Source organism: Poromitra crassiceps, assembly GCF_964638095.1.
Source record: "Poromitra crassiceps genome assembly, chromosome: 1".
Classification (NCBI taxonomy): domain Eukaryota; kingdom Metazoa; phylum Chordata; class Actinopteri; order Beryciformes; family Melamphaidae; genus Poromitra; species Poromitra crassiceps.
The window spans coordinates 56,569,299-56,591,463 of record NC_139623.1 but is presented as its reverse complement, the minus strand read 5'-3'; the positions used below and the strand labels follow the sequence as shown (position 1 = coordinate 56,591,463).

General features: G+C 43.6%; 1 protein-coding gene across 1 annotated transcript in view; it reads right to left on the bottom strand.

The window, feature by feature from the left end:
* LOC310787932 (lysophosphatidylcholine acyltransferase 1) overlaps positions 1-22,165 on the bottom strand; it is a gene marked incomplete at both ends in the record, with an annotated part of 220,921 nt that overhangs the window by 35,423 nt on the left and 163,333 nt on the right. Inside the window, 3 exons of the mRNA XM_083649377.1 lie at positions 4,407-4,532; positions 6,613-6,695; positions 10,103-10,157. Of these exons, the coding sequence (XP_083505503.1) occupies positions 4,407-4,532; positions 6,613-6,695; positions 10,103-10,157 (264 nt within the window). The remainder of the gene's footprint in view (positions 1-4,406; positions 4,533-6,612; positions 6,696-10,102; positions 10,158-22,165) is intronic.

Sequence of the window (22,165 nt, the reverse complement as noted above, 5' to 3'; positions counted from 1 at the left end):
AACAGAGCCCAGCAGCCGTGGAATCACCACAAAAGCGCCACTGATTCGCCAGATACTGTACACGCCTACTGTCTGGATAGGCCAAGCACAAAGATCGACAGATCAGACCGCCAAAGAGAAACAATGCACCGGGACATACCAAACAGTTTGGACAGGAGGGGTGTAAATGAAGCAACTCAGTAGTTGTTGAAGTCCGAAAAGCAAACATTAGACACACAAACAAAAAGTTTATATATTTTTATCTAATCAAAATTGTATACCCCTCCCCTGGACTCAAATTAAAGAGAGTGTACCCTCCCTCAAACTAAATTTAAAACAAGATTACCCTCCCCTATTTTCCTCCAGTGGCCCCTTCCCTAAATAACGAACGGTCCCTTACAGAAAGGTCCGGAAAACTGCAGCAAAAAGCCGTGATCAAAGAGAAGCCGATGCATGCTGCAGCCAGAGCCATATAGATTGCTCTGTCTGCAGCTGACGTCGGGCTGCGAACATCAGTCAATCCGCGCACACAACTGAGCTCCTCTGCCTCTGTCTGTCTGTCTGCATATAGTTTCTCCACACGATTACCCGCCAGAAAGGCAGCACCCGACGCCGAAGGGCCAAACCTATCCCTGCAGTCCCGTTTGGCATTTCCTTGTCGCGCTGGGAGCCGCCCGGGAGCCGCCCGGCGCAAAAACGGAGGCTCCGAAAATAGACTGGGTGCGTGTGGGGAGGAGTTTGCAGCTGAGGCGGGGAGAGGGGGGTGGGGCACGCAGGCTCCACAGAACTACACCACGTCACTACATCAGAAAATATTAGCTAGCGTCAGTGAATGTGCTTGAAATGCTGCATTTCACAAAAGTCTGAATATCTCAGCTTATAATTTGAAACCTGTCTTTTTGCTCAAAACAGCCTATCTTCTCCGGCTCATAACTAAAGAACGGAAAATGGGATCAATAAACTTTTTTTTGCAGATGATAGAAGAGAGTCTCCTCGTTCTTTGTGCGTGTTCGGTGTTTACACTGAAAACGCTCTGAAACTCTGGCACTGGGAGCTTCCGTTCTCCAAAAGTGGCTGGCACTCAATGAGTTAAGGACTAAAACATCGGCGGGATGAGAGGACTTTATGATCGCTGCTGAGGCAAGGGACACTTTATTGGTGAGTGTTCATTAGGAGTTATTTAGCGTTAATCTGCCAGAAAGTGCGTATATTTGACTTCACTTCTAGATGATTGGTGAGAATGGGGAGGATTTAAAGTAAACATTGATGTGAGTAAATGAGGGGGGGGCAGCATCCCTCCTCAGGTTCCAATTAAAACATGTCTTGGAATGCAGCGGAGAGAGGACAGCATGAAAGGAGCAGAGAATAGTAGGAGAACATGTATTTGTAAGCTGAATAAGCAACATTAATATTCATGTGTCATCAAGTCTGTCATGAATAAAATCAAGGGGAAATAATCAGTAGAGCTCAGTGATCTTAGTTAAGTGAGATTTCTAAGAGATTTTTACGTGGCTTTAATGGTAGGCTATAATGAGTCACACATTCAGAAATAATACCCTCTAGGGCCACACCACTTCCCAGAGTAAAACCTGGCCATTTCCACCACTGCTTATGGATGAGCATCATCTGCTGCATGCCATTGAGAACGTTGGTCGGATCGACTTCAAACTTTGGGAGTGTGCCCTATTGTGCAGTGCAGTGCCCTGTTTTCGTGCAATTCGGCATAGCGCCACCTACTGGCAACATAAAAATTATTTTTGCAATGTTGCGGAGATGGAAGTAAGAGGTCTTGATGATGGAGCTGACATGGGGATCAAATGAGAGGGTGGGGTCCAGGATGAAGCCAAGGTTGCGAGCCGGGGGGGAGGGGGTGATGGTTGTGTTGTCAATGGTGAGTGAGATGGGTTTGGTTTGCTGAGTGTAGATTTGGTGCCGATGAGAAGAAGTTCGGTCTTGTTTCTTTTTTTTTTTCTTCCCCAGATTTTCTTTTTCCAGTTTCTCCCCCCCCCATTAGTGCTAATTTAAATGTATTTATCCTGGTTGCTGCTCCACCCTCTGACAATCCCGGGAGAGCCGAAACTGGCTCCAGGCTTCCTCCGAGACATGGGCAGTAGCCAGCCGCTTCTTTTCACCTGACAAGGGAAGCTTCACCGGTAGGACATAGCACGTGGGAGGATCACGCTATTCCAACGAGTTCCTCTCCCTCCGAACAGGTGCCCCTAATGACCAGACCACCACTTCAGCGACCAGGATAGTGCATGTTTTGGTGTGGGGTGCCTATATGAAGGAAACCCCCAGGCGGCACAGGAAGAAAAAACTCCACACAGAAAGGCCCTTTTGACGACCCCACCCGGGCGGTGGGCACTCGAGGACATGCAGACAGGCATGCACTCCTTCAGTGCTCACAGCGTCCCAGGTGGGAATCGAACCCAGGACCTTCTAGCTGTGAGGCGACAGTTATTGAAAGAGTGGAGAAAGGAGTTGCAGAGGTCAGGGAAGTAAAGTGTGTTATTGTCCGGGGGTTGGAGTAATTTCTCAGTAACTCTCAGAAACGGCTTGTTTCTCAATTTCTCTTCAGACAGTAGAGAAGAGGGTGCGGGGGTTCCGGTTGGTGCTGTTGATGAGGGTGGAGAAGTGGGCGGATTTGGCAGCTTGGTAGGAGGAGATGTGTTGTTTGAAGGCTTCAGCGTGGACGGTGAGGTGATTTTTTTGTAAAGTCTTTCCAGTTGATGGCCGGTCTGTTTCAGAGTGCGGAGTTCAGGAGTGTACCAGGGGGAGGAGGTGGTGAATGAGGCTGTGGTGGTTTTCAGGGGGGCCAGTTTGTCAAGGGAGTCGGAGAGAATGGAGTTGAGCATGATGGCGTAGTCATCAGGAGAGGAGGGGGCGGAGTCAGGGGGGAGGGCAGGGGATATAGATTGGGAGAGAGTGAGTGGGTTGACAGATTTGATATTACGGAAGAAGATGGAGCGTTTTGTGGGGTGAGGGCACGGGGGCAGAGAAGAGGATACAGTGGTGGTCGGAGTGGAAACGGGAGAGGGTGAAAGTTGGATATGGGTAGGAAGGCAGAACAGACTAGGTCAAGTCTGTGACCTTTTATATGGGTGGGGAAGTTGATGTGCTGGGTAATCGTGCATTCCTTTAAAAACACGATTAAACACGATTTCAGACGGACAAGCCCGTCTTTATTGTCACACGATTACAATCAACACATGCACGGAGGGCCACAACACACACATGCTGATGGTGGCCGGTGAAATTTGTCCTCTGCATTTAACCCATCCTGGCTTTGTCCTTTCCTCCGGGGGGCAGGCCAGGAGCAGTGGTCGCTTTTCTCGTACAGCGCCCGGGGACCGACTTCGGATGTTGTCGTCACTGGTCGGATGACGATGACGATCTGATCTTCTGCATGTTTTTAATGGGGGGGGGGTTATATACGGAGGAACCCCCCTGGGGGAGCACGGGGAGAACATGCAAACTCCACACAGACAGAAAGGCCCTTACGACGAGATACCCCACCTGGGCAGTAGGCACTGAAGATATGGGGGGGAACACAACCACAGCGCCCACAGTGTCCCAGGCGAGAATCGAACTCAGGACCTTCTGACTGCGAGGCGACAGCTCTACCACTGAGCCACCGTGCCCCATTCCAAACTTTATAACTGGGAACTCGTAATCTTACGACTTCAAAGGTCATGAGCTGGGCGGTGACGTCATCAGAGCTGGTATTTCCCATTCCAAACTCGTAGGAGCCTCAGCAGCCCCAACCAAAAAAAATCCAAGATGGCTGCGCCACGCAACAACAATAGTAGTAATCGTAGTAATATTGTTTAGCACTTCTGTTTTGTTTGTGTCTCATTAAATCAGTTGTACACACACAGCACTGCCTAACTTCTAGCTGCGTGGACATGAGGCTGCAGTGTGTTTGTATGCGCAAAATGCCGCGAAATGCCATGTTGTCAATTGTTATTGCTAACAATGGCTAGCGACTGGATCTGACCAATGAACAGTGAACTTCCCAGCTCAAGTTTTCTGCAAATGGAACGCTAACAAAACGGATGTGATGTCATTTAGCCTCCACATCCCAGTTATTTTGCGATAAAGGAACGCACGATATGATGAAAGCAGTCAAGGAAAGAGAGGAAGTCTTATGACTTTTGAAACATAAATGAATTTTTTTAAACACTATTTTTAGAAAACGCTTCAAAAGGCATACAAGTGATTCACGTTTGTGACTATTATCCTGCTGAACCCAAATTACCATTCCCATAAACCTTTGTGAACCACATACCTTATTTTATGCATTTAAGTGAAATCCCCATTCTAAAACCCCACTGACTTTTCTCCTTAAGATCCAGGAAGTCCGGGACTTCCGCCTTCCGCCTACAAAAATACGTCATCTCTGCGGTGCTCGATTGCTGGAGACTCACCCCAGTCTCCTGACCAGCTTGGCGAACTCCAGCAGACAGGTGTCAACTGGCAGTCTGAGCTGGCCCTCTGCCATGGCCAGCTGGCAGTCTTCAAATGAATAGTCGGTGATGGGCACCCCCAGGGCTCTGCACACAGCGCACAGGAGACAACAAGGTGACATGAGTCTGTGCAGCTCAATAGAGATGAGCTTCAGGCACGTAAGCGCGCAGTGTATAGCCTATACGTTGCAGCTGCTATACGGTATAGGTGCTACAGCTGCTTTCTTGCTGAGTGCAACACTTTGTCCGTCCTCAGAGCCAAAGTTGCCCGTTCCAGGCCGAAAGCTATGAAGCATGGGGCATAAGAGACACTACAAAGAGAATAGAGGTAGTAACAAGGAGCCAGGTGATTTGGACCAAGATGTATGACAGCTTTGCATGAAACATGTTTTAGCAAACGATGCAAATACAAAACACATCTGTAATTGTCATTCATCGTCATTTGCAAAGGCAGGTGCCCAACAGGTTTTTGATCATATACCACATCCAGGTGTTGCCATCTACTGGCGGGAGACAATGTAGCATCTATAGTGATAAAACATTACATTATATTTGGACTGACTCAAACCTTCTATGGAAAACTACGAAATCATACAATACACACATTATGTCATTTAGGTGGACGCTTTTATCCATTCCAAAGCGACTATTATATATATTATATATATATATATATATATATATATGTGTGTGTGTGTGTGTGTGTATGTGTGTGTTTATATAGAGGAGCAGTTGGTTCAAGAAGGGTCCAGGTGTAGCCTGAAGAGGTGTGTTTTTTCTCTCCGCTGGAAGATAGGCACGAAGCGTGCAATATTTCTAGTAATTACAAAATACAAGAGAGACCACCCACAAATGGTTAACATTAGTCAGTGATAGGCAACCACCAAACACAGTTTGTCTATTGCACTCACTATTTTGGCTTCTTGCAATGCTGGTGACATTATCACATTTAAGGGTGTATTCACACCTCTGTTGTCATTTGCTTTGTTCCGATTCGGGGGCTTAATTGATACAATTGTTGCATTTGTGCCTTGGTTCGTTTGCCACAAATCAAACGGTCCAAATAGTATTGCCAAGCCTCCTGGATTGGCCAGGAGACACTCTGGTAGGCTAATAGCCTCCCGGGATGGAAAAAACAATTCCCAGAGAGGTTATATGATTATAATAATGCGTTTTGTTAGACCTATTTTGTTAGACCTACATTGTAGTCTACGTCGGGCGTGCGCCGTGCGAGGAGAGAGAGAGAAAGAAAAAGGGAGGGATCGGGAGAGAGAGAGAGGGAGAAAGTTATTTATTTATTCATTTAGGCTATCTATCGGGAATGTGAAGGTAGAAGATCAAAGAGCCTCGCAACTTCTGCTATTACTATCACGGAGACTTCAGAGGATTACGCATATGAACACCTGTCCTGTCAGGAATAAAACATTAATAAATTATTTAATAATAGCCTATGGACATTTCAAGGAAGACATGCAATCAGTCTGATTGAACCAGACAATCTTATCACAAAGAAGGCTAGCTCTGATTACCACAACTTGTTATTTAATGGAGACCAGAGGTAAGATGATCGAGTTCAAACTGCTTATGTGATGATGCAAAGTTTTTAAACGATAGAAATGTTCGTTCTTCAGGCCATTACGCACAGCGCAGCTGACTACGGCAGCGGTTTTATCCAAAAATGCGCAGTTTCCTGCTTTTTGTCGGATCGAGGTCTGATCACGTTCTCCCCACAAACGAACCGAACCAGAGTTTGTTTAAAGCGGACCGAGACCACCCTTTCTTGGCGATCTCGATCCGCTTGTTTTGTCCCGCATCCGAGTGCGATTGCTATGTTCACACTCCCCCAAACGAACCGCAACAGGGGGGAAAACGCTCTCTGTTTCGGAACAACTGCTCCAAACGAGATAGGAGTGAATACACCCTAAATCTCACTCACTCCATGTCACTATGATTAAGAATATGTCTGAAATGTAAATGTGTCAATTGGCCTTTTTTCCAGAGCAGGGCTGAGAGCACGGTGTTCATTTCATATGACAACCTAGCACTACTGAGAAATCAGTGAGATGGAAAATTGACACCAAAGGCTCTGGGACGGTATCAACTCATAAGCAATTACTGGCAAAGATATAATGGTCAGACAGCACAGGAACAGCACATGTTGACTTACTTGGCCATGAGGTGTCTGACGTTGTTGGCAAACAGAGCAGGGTTCTTCTTCTCCTCCTCTGAGGGTGTGTAGATGGGAAGATACTGCAGAGAGAGGACACAAGCAGAGTCTCATTTAGCCAAACCTCACACATCACAAGCCAATGCTTTACTGGACGGGCATAGTGTTAAAAAGAATAGTAAAAAAAAAAAAGAGTATATTCTATCATTGATATATTCTATCAATGGTGAACAACATTCCTTTGAAACAAAAGCAGAGTGGGAGAGAAAGAAAAGCCAGAGCGAGAGTTGAACTCATAACCCCTGGTTTACAAGACTAGTGCTCTAACCACTCCACTAAAGCTGGGGAAGAATAGTCTGGATGGAGGGGGTAAGAAGAGGGAAGAAGGGGGAAGGAGAAAAATGAAGAAAAGAGAGAAAAAATAAGAAAATTGGGTGCAAATGAAGTGAATTGAGAGTTACTATTGACTCTGCTGCCCATCGGAAGTTCTAGGACACACTTTTGAGCCTCTTAATTTGAGAAATGTGTCACAAATGTGAACATGACACGTCCCTAAGTATGATATGGGGGATTATGGATCTGAGGGTGACAAGTTCGAATCCCGACTGGAACACACATCTTAACCCAAACTCTTACCAAGTGTTAGGCATCTGTCAAATACCTGTTTGACAGCAGGATTACATAAAAACTACTGGGCTGATTTTCATGAAACTTAATGGAAAGGTGTAGCATGGGCCAAGGAAAAACCCATTGAACACGGGCCTTGGAAGTAATGTTTTGTTGTTTAATGCTTATATAGAACACATATACACGTGTGTGTGTGTGTGTGTGTGTGTGTGTGTGTGTGTGTGTGTGTGTGTGTGTGTATATATATATATATATATATATATATATATATATATATATATATATATACATACTAGGGATCTCGACCAAGGGTGTAGGCCTGGTCCCCTTTAGTGAAGCCGTTGCATGTTAGATCGCCGCTCTGGCGGCAGGTGCCAGTATAGGTCACAACCAGACATATCGATGGACCGCAATAAAAAGGACATTGTTTTGAGAAAGGTGCACGAGGAAGTAACGTTGGTTGGGGACTGAAGTAAGTTCAGAAAATATGTGTTTTATTAGTTACTCCAGCTACGTTATCGGTACACAATGGTTTTTAACATGCAGGCTAGCATTAGCGTTAGCTGCTTGCGCTAGTCGGCTGCTTTTCATCATTTACTATAACTTAACAACCGATAACGATAGCTGGAATAACACAATAATAGACACATATTTTCAGAACTTACCAGGTTGTCCAACTGCCAGGAAATGTGTTTTATAACGTTAACTCCCGTCCCGGGTATAAGATGAGGCTTAGTACACAACCACCACCAATCGCTAACGGGTTAGCATCACATACAGAGGTTTTATTTTTGTTATTAAAGCAACAAACGTTTTTATATGGATATCTCGGGGAAATGCTTTGACTGTGGGGATGTTCGTTCTTCACAAGCTCCTCTCTATGAACAACTGCAGAGCAACTGCAGAGCAAACCTTTATAGGTCCCGAATATGACATCACACTGCGTTGACATCATCAAAGATGACATGGGGATTATGACATCATCTAACAGTACCCCACATTGGACACATTGGACCACGATCCGACAGAGATGTCATGATGACATCACCTAACAATATATCGGTCCACCGATATTATCGGCCGATATTGGCCGATAACCGATATATCGGTATCGGCCGATATGTTGGCCAATATGCCGATATTTTTTTATTTTGTATTTTTTAAGTCATAGACAACATGTGTATATTTGATATTTTTTCTTAATTCAAGTTATATTTTATATTTGTTCTATTTGTGTTTTTGTATTTCTAGTTATTTATCATTATTAAATCCCCAGTTAAGTTTACTGTTTCATTGTATTGATGTCATTTTGGACAATAAAGTTTATTGATAAGTTGTAAAATATCCTGCCTACACATTACATATGTCAAGTCATGTCAAGTCATATCTTTGGCAAGTGTTTGATATTTGAGGGATAATTGCAAAAACATTGTAATATAATGTGTATATTTAATATTAGAATATCGGCCGATATATCGATATCGGAATTGTTTTACTCCCTAATATCGGTATCGGCCTAAAAAATCCAGTATCGGTCAGGCTCTAATCCCTACGCCCCAGCTGTATCCTACCCTGAGACATAGGCATGTATAAACAGAAAATATATTTTTACTAACAAGCACAGATATATATAACAACAAAGTGGAGCGGCTGGTAGCATTATACATGTAAGAGAAAAAGAACAAAACGTGACAGACCTGGCTGAGTTAAACAAAAAAACAATACACAGTCCCCCCCACCCCCTTCGTGCCCACCTCTCCCTTTGCCATTGCGCTCGAGCCCCTCTCTGAACTTCCCTACAGCTGTGCAACAGTCTCTGACACTGGGGACAATTGTTGCCAAAAAACTAATTTTGATTCACCTCCTTTTCAATTGTGGTTGATGGACATGAACTCTGTTATACGGATGGAGAGGCTCAGGTTCCTGAGAACCAACTCACTTAGAAAATCTTTAACGATCTGGGACCCATTTCTAGTCTACCTCGATGAGGTTAGGGGTGATGGGTGACTCGCCTGGCTGGTTTATCATGGACCCCTCGCGCGGGATCCCATGTACATTTCTTTTAAGCACATGTGCGCCTTACGTCGCTGGTAGCACCACGTTGTAATATTGAATGTTGATGTTTGTATGTTTTTTCTTTCTTTTCCTGTGCCTGTGCCTTTGTTTTGTCTTGGTTGTGTATTGCTCTATAAAAAAATTGAAAATAAAATATAAAAAAATAGAACACGTGTTCCGTACTGCCCATCTATTAACATCGGCAAGAGTCTGTTTCAGCAGTGGTACCAGATCCGGACGGAGCCGTAACACAGCCGTTAGACATTGGGTTTAACCTTTCGTGCCTCATCCCGTGCCCCCTGTCGGCCATGGGTCAGAGTATGGTCGATCTGTGCAGCCGCACGCTGCGACCTGACCACCAGGTCTTGGCATGCTTGGGTCCCCTAATCAGTCCATCCTTGACTTCTAACGGTTCTGTTTTATTATAAACCCACATCAGTATGCACTCATGCATGAGCCACCACTGTATCATTTGTATTTCATGAGGTGTTGATGGTTGGACTGATTATGTCACTGTGGGATCAGGTCTGAGATAACAGGTTAGGATGCTAAGATACAGCTGGGATCTAAATGATCACAGCCAAAATGCCTTGGGCTTTGTAATAAGCACACTTGCTGAGCTATCACGCTCAACCTAGTCACATCCAACATAAAAGAAATAGGTCACTACATAATAGGTTACCACACCTATGGTTGGTAGAACAATGATATATAGAGTATATATAAGGGGTTGGACAAAGTATTGACAAATAATTATCCATCTATCTATAAAGAAAGAAAGAAAGAAAAATGTAAAAACCACACTCACCTCTATCTCAAACTCATTGTGCAGCTGGCAGAGCGTCAGCCACAAGATTTCAAACCTGGAAAATAAAACACCACCAACTATTATGTGAAAAGCATTCACTGGGCATTACCTGGAGTCTACCCTTTCAGGCAAGAGGCTTCAACACACAAGGAACATCTCTAGTGTAGTGTGTGTGGAGGGGGGGGGGGGGGGAGTAGGCATTGCAGTGTGCTGTAGGAACCGCAGTGTGTATGCGAGACAGGCTACATCAGAGATAGGTGATATTTCAGAAAGCAATTCTCCACTCCATGAAAAACCGACGTATTATTCAGGCGATAACTTGGGGTGGCGATGTGCCAAACAGTGAGCGCCTGTTTGCACATCGCACAAAAGTCGTCTGTCAAATAGTGATCGCAGTAATGTTAAACGCTGGAAAAGGCGATTTTACAGCCAGGTTGACAATCTCACACTATCATCTTTTTCATCATTCATGATACACAACAGACAGGTAGACTCTGAGGAAAAGAAACCATTCAAGTGAGCCATAATTGATATGCACAAACGATTAATTAATATGCATGAACGTTAATAGCGGGCACTTATCACCCAATAGCCAAATAGCATCATCTTCTTTGTTGCATTTTCACTTTCAAACCTCAAACTAGCAAATGGAGGAAATGAAATAATCCAGCCACGTAACTACAGTACAGTGAATTACAGGCTAGTTAAGTGCTGGTATTAAGTATTTTGAATTCTAACAGGCTCACAGTATATGCTGTTGTGTTTCTGACTTGGATTGTGGTTGTTTTGATTTATCAAAATGTTCAAAATCCTGGGCGTCCGGGTAGTGTAGCGGTAGATTCCCTGCCTACCAATACGAGGGTCGCGCCCCCCTGTGTTACCTCCGGCTTGGTCGGGAGTCAATACAGGCTGTCTGCGGGTGGGAAGCCGGATTAGGGGTATGTGTCCTGGTCATTGCACTAGCGCCTCCTCTAGTCGGTCAGGGTGCCTGTTCGGGGCGGAAGAGAACTGGTGGGAATAGCGTGATCCGCCCACGTGCTATGTCCTGCCGGTGAAGCTCCCCGCTGTCAGGTGAAAATAAGCGGCTGGCAACTGCGCATGTGTCGGAGGAAGCATGGTGCTAGTCTAAGTCTCTTCCCAGATCGGCAGAGGGTGGAGCAGCAACCAGGACAGCAGGCAGCAGGGGGGGGGGGGGGGGGGAATTGGCCAAGTACAATTGGGGAGAAAATGGGGGGGGGGGGAGGGGGATTGAGTCAACAGAGCTCGACATTAACGGATGCCCGGTTGGCCCGGGCAAACAAAAAAAAAATATGGCAACCATTTCTTGGCCTTTGGTTGCCATAGTGGCGACCGCGGTTTAACATGTAAAAAATAAGCAGCAAACAGCAAAATATGCACCAAATACATAATTTGTAATACTTGTGAGTGACACGCTGACATTTTATTGCTACATTGCACATTGTTACACTCGGAACGGTGTTGCTAATTACCAGAAGGAACCCAGTAGACACTTGCGGTGTGTTTACTCAGGTCAGACGCTGCGCGCACACCGGCTCAGCTGCAAGCACACGTTTGATATGGCCAAACAGTCTGGCTGTGTGAAAGCCCCAACTAACGTTAACCCGGTGTGGTGTCAACATCACAAATGAACGAGCAAGAAAGATGATTTTCAACTGACAAATAACGAGATGAACCGCTTGCACGAAAAAACAATGGCATTTGAGAAAAAGAGGAGAACCGTGTCAGGGGAAACAGACCTACTCGTAAACTATGTACTATTTCAGAATGAACAAACAGCGCGCTCCGAGACAACGGCCGTGGCTCAAAGGTGTGTACTTTCATTTGAGATTGGTGAATGTAGGAAGAAGAAGTAAGACCGCAGACTGTGCGGAATTTCCTGATTACAGAGGTAGGCGAGCCCCTTTATAGTTGTGCATCGCGCCTAACTGCAAAGTATGCATATTAGATTTCTAATGTAAGTGGACGAGGCAAAGTGTGTCGGAACTGCACGCGGAAACTCCACGTATGTATTCCACGATAAAACACCCACGTGTCATACATACTCGGGTGAGATCGGGTTGGAGAGAGAGAGAGGGGCGGGCCAAGGCCGCTTCTGGGCCTTTTGGGGCCCGATGCAAAATTAGAGTGGGGGCCCCAAACCACTGTCATCATAGTATCCCTGAATGAACATGAATGAGAGGCATAGGCTACTTCATTATCAATAACGCTTTTAATTAATAAATTAAGCACAATATGAACAATAACTGTTAAAAAATATATGAAAATGAGAGTTCACAAATATTAGTTATAGGGCTGTCAGCGTTAACGCGTTAATCGCGATGCTATTAACTCATTGAGTGCCAGCCACTTTTGGAGAACGGACGCTCCCAGTGCCAGAGTTTCAGAGCGTTTTCAGTGATTTCTCGAGGCCCACAGAATATTGTGTGATATTAGTATATGTAAACACCGAACACGCACAAAGAACGAGGAGACTCTATTGTATCGTCAGCAAAAAAGAAGTTTCCAATGTGTGTTTATAATATGCCAGAAACACGGCCCAATACGGTACATAGCTTGTAATCGGTCTAACCGACATTATTTAATTAACGACATTATTTAATTAACCCCTGGCATTAAAAAAAAAAAAAAAAAAAAAAAAAAAAAACATAATAGGCCCATAATAGGCCCGGAGTTGCTATTATTATTTTAATCTTTTGTCGTATACTATAGCTATACTCTTTAGCTGTATGCCTAGCGAGCGATTAGAGTAAGTTAGGTGCTTTGAACTCTTTCCCTTTTGAAGGAAGTAGGCTATTATTATTTTTTTTTTTCAACTTTACAGTTCTAGAAGAGGCTCAGACTCATTAGTGAGGTGTTATGCAGCACAGTAGAGTGACTGCGCAGTGGGGAGTCAGGGGGCAGCCTCTCGTTTGGGGAGAGGCCTGCAGAGGGCGGTGTCTACTAAAGTTTGTGTTTATATGTATCGGTGGGTTATGTTATGGCTTAGTGTTAGACACTGTTCCTGTTTGTCTTTATTTTTTTGTATTTGACTACTACTTCGATGTTTTCATAAATCAGCAATACTCTTCCAAACTATCCAAATTCCATAGAAACTTAAATATATTTTTTTGGTATCAGGATGTTCCCTAGTAATAGTGGGAAGGAACAGCTTCAGACTAAATTTACTTGCTGGAACACTCGAGGGCTTAACCATCCAGTGAAGCGAAATAAAGTGTTCTCACATCTGAGGGAGTTAAAAACGAGTATTGCATACTTGCAGGAAACACACCTGCTGGTTAAAGACCATGCTAAACTTAAGAGAGGAGGGTTCTCACAGATATTTCATTCAAATTTTAATGCAAGGAGCCATGGGACAGCAATACTTATCCACAGGGAGGTTCAGTTTTCTGTCACAAAAGTTATTTCAGATAATAATGGTAGATACATTATGGTACAAGGAAAATTATTTAATTTACCGGTTGTGTTGGCGAACCTGTACGCTCATAACTGGGACAATGCTCAATTTTTTAAAGATTTTTTTTCCCTATTACCGGATTTAAATACTCACCATTTGTTACTTGGAGGGGACTTTAACTGTGTATTAAATCCTACTCTTGACCGTTCCAGAGGTACGATGGGAACCTTAAGTAAATCATCACAGTGTATTAATTCATTCCTGGAGATGTATGGAATAATAGATCCTTGGAGGTTTAAAAACCCTACAAATAGACAATATACGTTTTTTTCACCTCCTCATAAATCCTATTCAAGGATAGATTTTTTTCTTTTGGATAAAAAACTGCTTCCTCTGTTGTCATCTAGTGGGTGTGGGAATATCATCATATCAGACCATAGTCCAGTGTTAATGTCATTACAATTCCCAGAAAATGAACCTGCCTATCGCTCTTGGAGACTCAACCCACGGCTACTAAATAATGAAGACTTTGTCTCTTTCATATCTAACCAAATAGACTTTTTTTTGGAAACAAATCAGACATCTAGTACAACTAAGGCTAATTTATGGGAAGCTATGAAGGCTTATCTGAGAGGGCAGGTGATATCATATAGTGCTGGCATGAACAAAAGGAGGACAAAGCGTACCGACAAGTTAATTGATTTGATAAGTGAGCTTGATAAAAAACTTGCAAGAGCACCCTCTGCTGACCTTTTTAGGGAGAGAATCACCTTACAAACTGAATTTGATTTATTAACTACAGAGTGGGCTGAAGAACTACACTTGAGATCCCGTCAGAAACACTATGAACATGGAGAACGAGCTGGTAAGCTACTGTCTCATCAACTTAGACAATCGGAAGCTGCTGGATTTATATCAGAAATTGAAACTCCCGAGGGAGGGTTAACTATGGATCAAAGAGCAATCAATGATCAATTTCAGAAATTCTACTCAACTCTTTATTCGTCTGACTCGGGACATAACATTGAAAAAGATCAATTTCTGGATAAAATTGAGACACCCACTCTTAGTGCGGAAGATAAAGACAAATTAGATAAGATTATATCAATAGCTGAGATAGAACAGGCAATTAAAAAAATGAAAAGCGGTAAATCACCAGGGCCTGATGGCTTTCCTATTGAATTCTTTAAGAAATTCTCTACAAAGCTGACAACACTTTTATGTGAGGTATATAATGAAGCATTGGAACAGGAAACACTGCCCCCTACAATGACTGAAGCTGTGATATCGGTACTTCTTAAAAAAGATAAGAATCCATCGAAATGTGAATCCTATAGACCAGTTAGTCTATTATGTAGTGACTATAAGATTTTAACGAAGATACTGGCCATTAGATTGGACACAGTTATGCATAAGATTATACATGCTGACCAATCCGGCTTCATTGCAGGGAGACAGATGTCTGGTAACTTGAGACGCCTGTTCAATGTATTGTATTCTCCACACTCACCAATATCAGCAGAGGTATTGATTTCTTTAGATGCCCACAAAGCATTTGATTGTGTAGAATACGATTATTTATTTTCGACTTTAGAGAAATTTGGATTCGGAACCTCCTTTTGTTCATGGATTAGGACACTGTACTCCTCACCGAAAGCTGCTGTGCGTACAAACAGGTTACTCTCTCAATTTTTCCCACTACATCGGGGAACGAGACAGGGCTGTCCGCTTTCTCCGCTCCTATTTGATATTGCCCTCGAACCACTGGCAATTATGCTTAGAAACACCACACAGCTGATTGGCATAGGTAGAGGGGGGCAGATCCACAAGGTTTCGCTTTACGCGGATGACCTTATCTTGTTCTTGTCAGATCCTGATACTTCGATTCCCGTGGCATTAAATGTGATTTCAGAATTTGGTAAAATATCGGGCTACAAGATCAATTTAACCAAAAGTTTGCTGTTTCCAATTAATGAAAAGGCTCGATCACGCTCGTATGAAACTTTTCCATTAAGAGTGACTCGAGACAATTTTACATACCTAGGGGTCTCAGTCACACACAAATATGGGGATTTATTTAAACAGAATTTCAAGCCGGCACTGGAGAGAGCCAAATTAGATCTTAACCGATGGTCTACACTCCCCATATCACTGGCTGGGAGGATAAATTCTGTTAAAATGACAATTTTGCCAAGATTTCTGTTTTTGTTTCAAACAATCCCGGTTTTCATTTCCAAATCTTATTTTAAGGAGTTGGACAAATGTATAAGTACTTTCATTTGGAATAAGAGCAATCCCAGGATAAAGAAAGCTTTTCTCCAACGCTATAAAGGGGCTGGAGGCTTGGCACTGCCAAATTTTATTTATTATTATTGGGCAGCCAATGTTCATAAAATAGCTTACTGGGTCTATATGTATCATGAGGGAGAGGGACCAGTGTGGACCCACATGGAGCAATATTTCAGCAGCCCTGTGTCTTTAGCTGCTTTGGTATGTGCGCCAGTCCCTGCGAAACGACCAGGATTACACGGTAATGCCATTATAAAAGGCTCACTGAAGATATGGACCCAATTCAGAAATCATTTTGGATTTAAACAGGCTTTACCCTCGATGCCAATTACGGCAAACCCATTATTTGCTTCGTCACTCATAGATACAGCCTTCCAATCGTGGTATAGTCGGGGGTTGAAATGTGTGAATGACCTGTTTAAAGATAATATTTTCATGTGCTTTGATACTTTGGTAAAGGAGTATGGTATTCCACAATCACACTATTTGAGGTACTTTCAAGTACGTCATTTTGTAAAGGAAATTGTTACTTCTTTCCCATCCCGACCACCGGCTAGCTGGTTGGAGGAATGTGTAAAATTAGATCCTTCTGAAAGGGCATGTATCTCTAGAATATATGACACTCTTCTAGCAGCGACCTCACCCTCTCTTGATCATTTGAAAGAGGCATGGGAAAGAGACTTTGGGGAAGAGGTTCCTGATCATGTCTGGCAATACTCAATTGAAAGAATACATTCAACATCTATCTGTATCAGGCATGGTTTGCTTCAGTTTAAAGTTTTGCACAGACTCCATCTCTCCAAGGACAAACTCTCCAGAATGTACCCAGAATTGGATCCAACTTGCTCCCGGTGTAAACGAGACCCAGCTACACTTATCCATATGTTTTGGACATGCCCAACCCTGAGTAACTTCTGGGCTAGCATTTTTAAAACCCTTTCTTATGTATGTGAGGGCAAAGTAATACAACCTGACCCCATGATTGCTATCTTTGGAGTGGGCCCGAGCGCTCTGAAGCTCTCTGTGGCCCAGTCGGATGTGGTGGCTTTTACATCACTCTTGGCTAGACGCCTCATCCTGCTTAATTGGAAGTCGGTTACACCTCCTACACATAAACAATGGGTTGGTGAAGTGATGGCTCATCTAAAACTTGAAAAGTTGAAATATTCAATTCGAGGGTCTGTGCAAAAGTTCTTTAAAGTCTGGCAACCTTTTTTAAATTATTTTGAATCTCAATATGCTACAGCTACAATAGAGTAAAATGATATTCTGTTTATTTTTTTTTATTTTTTTAAGTTTCTATAATAAGGTGGTGATGGAACTGTGTGAGGTAGTGGTCAAAAGTTATATGTTGTTGCTTTTGTTTTTGTTTTTGTCTTTTTGTTTGTTTTTGTCTCATGTGGGAAGAGGGGGTTTACGTTTTGTGAGTTTTTGTCTTGTCTGTTTGAAAAAAATCAATAAAAATATTTGAAATACAATAGCAAAAAAGAAGTTTATTGATACCATTTTCCGTTCTTTAGTTATGAGCCGGAGAAGATAGGTTGTTTTGAGCAAAAACATGCGTTTCAAATTAGAAGCTGAGTTATTCCGCCTTTTGTGAAATGAAGCATTTCAAGCACATTCACTGAGTCTGAAGCTAATATTTTCTGATGTAGTGACATGGTGTAGTTGTGTGGTGCCCTGCGTGCCCCCCCCCCAGCTGCAAACTCCTCCCCACACTAACACACAGCCTCACGCACCCAGCGTCTATTTTCGGAGTGCTCCGTTTTTGTGCGCCGGCTCCCAGCGTGACACGGAAAAGCCAAACCGGACTGCTGAGAATGGTTTGGCCCTTCGGCGTCGGGTGCTGCTTTTCTGGTGGCTAATCGTGTGCAGAAACTATACAGCAGAGACAGAGAGGGTCAGTTGTGGGCGCGGATTGACTGCTGTTCGCAGCCAACGTTAACTCCAGCCAGAGCCATCTACTGTATATGGCTCTGGCTGCAGCATGAGCGGTTTCTCTTTCATCACGGGGCTTTTTCCTGCTGTTTTCCGGACCTTTCTCTAATCTGGAGAGCACTGTCGCCACCTAATGAGTCCGTAAAATAGGTTATACACCTTCAATAGCTACAATATTTGTACAGGAGATGCAGGAGGCTTTGATCCACGTCCCACCGTCAGAAAACGCATTTGACGTCGATCAACGTCTTTGGCACTCTACGTCACTATTTACTTTGACGTCGATCGACGTCCTTGGCACTCAATGAGGTAAGGGCCGACCATAACGCGTTATTTTTTTTTTATCCCGTTAATTGCATGCCACTATTTTGTCCATTCGTCGCACCCGTACTTGTAGTCAAGCCATTCGCAGCGGTTTCAGGAAGTGAAACAGAAATAAATCTCCGTGAGGAGCAGAAAAGGAGGAAGAAAAGGGTATTCAGCTTCAAGTAGGTGAGCAGATGTCATGAGTAGAAGATGGTAAAAGGGAGCAAAACAAACACTGCGTGCGCACACGTGTACTACAGTGCATGCGCGCCGCGTAACGTACGTCGTCATAACAACAACACTCAACAGCTGGCTTGGCTATCCTTCGGTACGTAGGCTACTCGTCTCATCTGCAGAATGAAATGTTCAACAGCTTTCTGCCTCATCTGCTGCTCATATTAGGCACATTCTTGTCAAATATTTATTTGATAGTAACACCAAAGTAAAAACAGAAATCCCAATATCGCAGGTGGTGTTGCTCCATGGTTTGTGTTTTGCAGATTCACTTGTGTTGTTCAGTCAGCCCTCAGCCAGGCAAGAAGCCTGCTGAAGAGAGGAGAGATTTCCCTTCTCTATTCTGTCCAATAGACCAGACCAGACCAAATGAAAATCGGAAACAATATTGCAACTTCACCCCCCCGAATCGCACCGAGTCCACCAGCTTATATGTGAAAGCCACCTTAGGGCCTGTGTCCACCTAGCGTCTTTTTTCGACTGTTAAACGCTGGGAGTGCGCTGGGGAGCGCTGATCCCAGCGCACAATATACAAGGAAGCAGTCTGAAACTAACGTTAGTTCAGTGCGGTAGTAGCTTGATAGCTGACAGCTAGCAAGCTAACAACACAAGTAGGCTATGTTATTAACACCTCTTCCCCCCTAGCGGGCCCGCCGGCGGGCTGAGCCCTTGTCATCTCTCACAAATGACTCTCTATAGCAGCTTAGGAAGCAGGCAGGGAGACGTACAGCACACCAAAATGTCGGGAAGAAACGTGGCTACAAAACTCTGACAAGCATTTGTATTCAAACGAAAAATAATTCCAACCCCAAGCAACAATATCACCATGTAGCAAAAACAAGAAAACAGTGCATGCCTGCGTTTATGTGGTGATTTGTTTTTGTGAGTGAATATTTTCTCTCCAAACGAGGCGGCTTTCGAAAGCTCGGAGTCTCCTCTTTCCAAAGAGGTATAGCTCGTCTCTGAGAGATGAAAACTCACTCAGTAGGCTGTCAAAGAACAGCAAAAAAGTGTTTAACGTTTTACAGATAAAACTACAAGTTATGTCTTACCTTTGCCGTTTTCCAATCAAAAGTTGTGTTTGACTTCATAAAAACGCTACTAATTGCTACTCCTAATGCCTCTTCATCATCTTAAAGCGTTGTTTTTTTACAGTCATCGTGTTTACAAAGCCATATGGAGGATTTTACATGGAGTGGTCATCTTCACAGAATAGACGAGCTTTGGGTTCAGTCGACAGCATTTCCTGAAAAAACTGCCTGACGTAAATTATTTCAGTTCACGTCGATTCTATTGGCTCTGACGCTTCCATAGAGGTGTCAATCATCTAAATAGGCCAATGGGGTCCCGAGATATCCCTCTGCGTATCGCCCCAGGCTTTGCAGGCAAATTGAAGAAGCCCTTTTGATGCATTTCACAGAGTAAAAATACAGATATAAGGCTTGAGGGTTATCCAAACCATAACGCATATTAACTGAGTACCTATAGTGATATGTAAATAGGAGAAAAAAAAGGTATTTCAGTCTTCTACCATAGAAAACTCAAATGGCACCATGATGCCCAAAATGTGCCCAGATCAGGTCCGCCTGGGCCTACATGTAGTAAATCATCTGTAAAATTGCTCTGGTTCACTTTCTAAGGATTTCCTTTGATACAAGCACTCATAAGATATTAGTCTACTGCTCCATAGAATAATTTGGCTACCAACCCATGATTTTCAGGTGCTTTTCATCCAAAATAGTGTTGTTTTTTTTAGGCGGAGCTTGAATTTTTAATTTTTTGCCATGTTCCAACTGATTTTACTCTGAGACAGTACTTTTGTAATTGATTCTGACACTTCTACAGCAATCTCACAGGTGTTGGCTAGCTTTTGAAAAAAATAATTTTCAGAAAATACCCTGTAGTTGTGGAGATATACTCCATTCAGTTCGGGCATGTCATTTTCGGCAGGTGAGCTGAAAAATAGGCTTAGGGATTAACAGGTTAAAGTGTAACTAACCCCCAAAACACTTTTTTTCAGCTTTTAACCAATATATATGACTTTGGGGGTGATGTGTGAAGAATTCTGGTCAAAATTTCCACATTTGACACCAAACTGTTGCCATTTTACCATTTGTATCATTTTTCAGCAGCATACCTGGCATAAGCGCCCTCTAAGGGTGGAACACTGCTTTTTTTTTTTTTTCCTCAAATGAATGGGAGATTTGGTACAACCTGACGTCAGGTTGTCCCCAAAGACTATGGGATTTCAAGATAGTTACTCCCCTACCCCCCCTGTACCCTTTCGGCTCCTCACAACTCCAAGCCTATTCCTATTGAAGTTTGCTCTTAAAATACTGAACCAAACGTTGTCAAAGTTGGCACATGTCTTAATTATAGTTAGTTTCCCGCTGAATGTGTCATTACTTTATTAATATCTTACCTGGATAAGCTCGAATGATGATGTTTATATTATCAGTCCGAGTTGGAAGCACTGTCTCCAGCCCAGTCAGGCGGGAGACTGTATCCTCATCATCCTCATGCACGAGCCCCAAGCTCCGGGGGCGCGCGCAGCAGCAGCTGGGCTCTCTGTGCTCTCTCGGCCAGAGCAGAGAGAGCAGAGAGAGCACAGTCTGACATTTCCGCAAACAAATCTCATGGCAGTTTAGCGCACATGTAAAATATAACGCTATACTACGACGTGACAACGTGACAAAGCTTCTCTAAACACATCGGCTACTATCATATATTTCCCTGCATCCCTCCTACTGAGATTATATCGGTATTGATTTTGGACAGACTGAATGCGCGGAGGAGGAGGAGAGATCTGCAGCTGTGCCCTGAGAGACCCTCGCCTCGCTCCGACTATAGCAGGCTACTCAGCTACTGTGCCCGTCTGTGAAAAGCGTCCTGTCCAGTCGCACCTTCGCAAACAGATGCGGGATTCCCTCAATCCTGTACCCAATCTCAGACTGTATTGAGCAGAAAAATCGCACACCAGCTATTTCTGTGTGTGTTTGTTTGTTGCTCCGTGAGGTTACAGAGCGCCCCATGCATGCAGGAGGCTGTTTTGCCAGCCCGGGTCTGGCAGGAGGGAGGCGGGGGAGAACGCAGCCGAGAGAACGCAGCTGAGAGGAAAACTTTTGCAAAGAATCATGGAAAAGGGAGAAACGAAAATTAAAAATGGATTTGATGGCGCGATTTATGGCAAATTGGACGAGGGAATGGAGAAATGGAGAAATCTCGCTTTGTGATTACATAAGCTGAGAGCGGGGCGTTTGTCCTCACTGTGCTGTGTGCTGTGAGCAGCGAGGCTCTTTTAACGTAAGTTTAGACAAGCCACGCACACACACATGGGACAAAAATAATTAAATTTCTATTTTGCCACTGAATGGCCAAATTGATATAACTTTCAACCATTTTAAGCAACGCTGTTTCCATACAGACCAACAGCGTTGGCTAGTTGTTGATATTTATAAAGATATTGCCCCTCTCAAATAAATTATTTTTGAGGCGGTAGGCAAACTGTAATGGCGTCGATTTCTGAAAAAAAATCTTGACTTTAACAAAGAGTCTAGTATAGACAAGAGTATATGTCATTTCTTGGTTTTTTCAAATCACTGTTCTGATACATATCTGGGGGGTTAGTCCCCCTTTAACTCATTGAGTGCCAGCCACTTTTGGAGAACGGACGCTCCCAGTGCCAGAGTTTCAGAGCGTTTTCAGTCATTTCTCGAGGCCCACAGAATATTGTGTGATATTACTATGTAAACACCGAACACGCACAAAAAATTAGGAGACTCTCTTCTATCATCAGCAAAAAAAAGTTTATTGATATCATTTTCCGTTCTTTAGTTATCAGCCGGAGAAGATAGGTGGATTTGAGCAAAAACACACGTTTC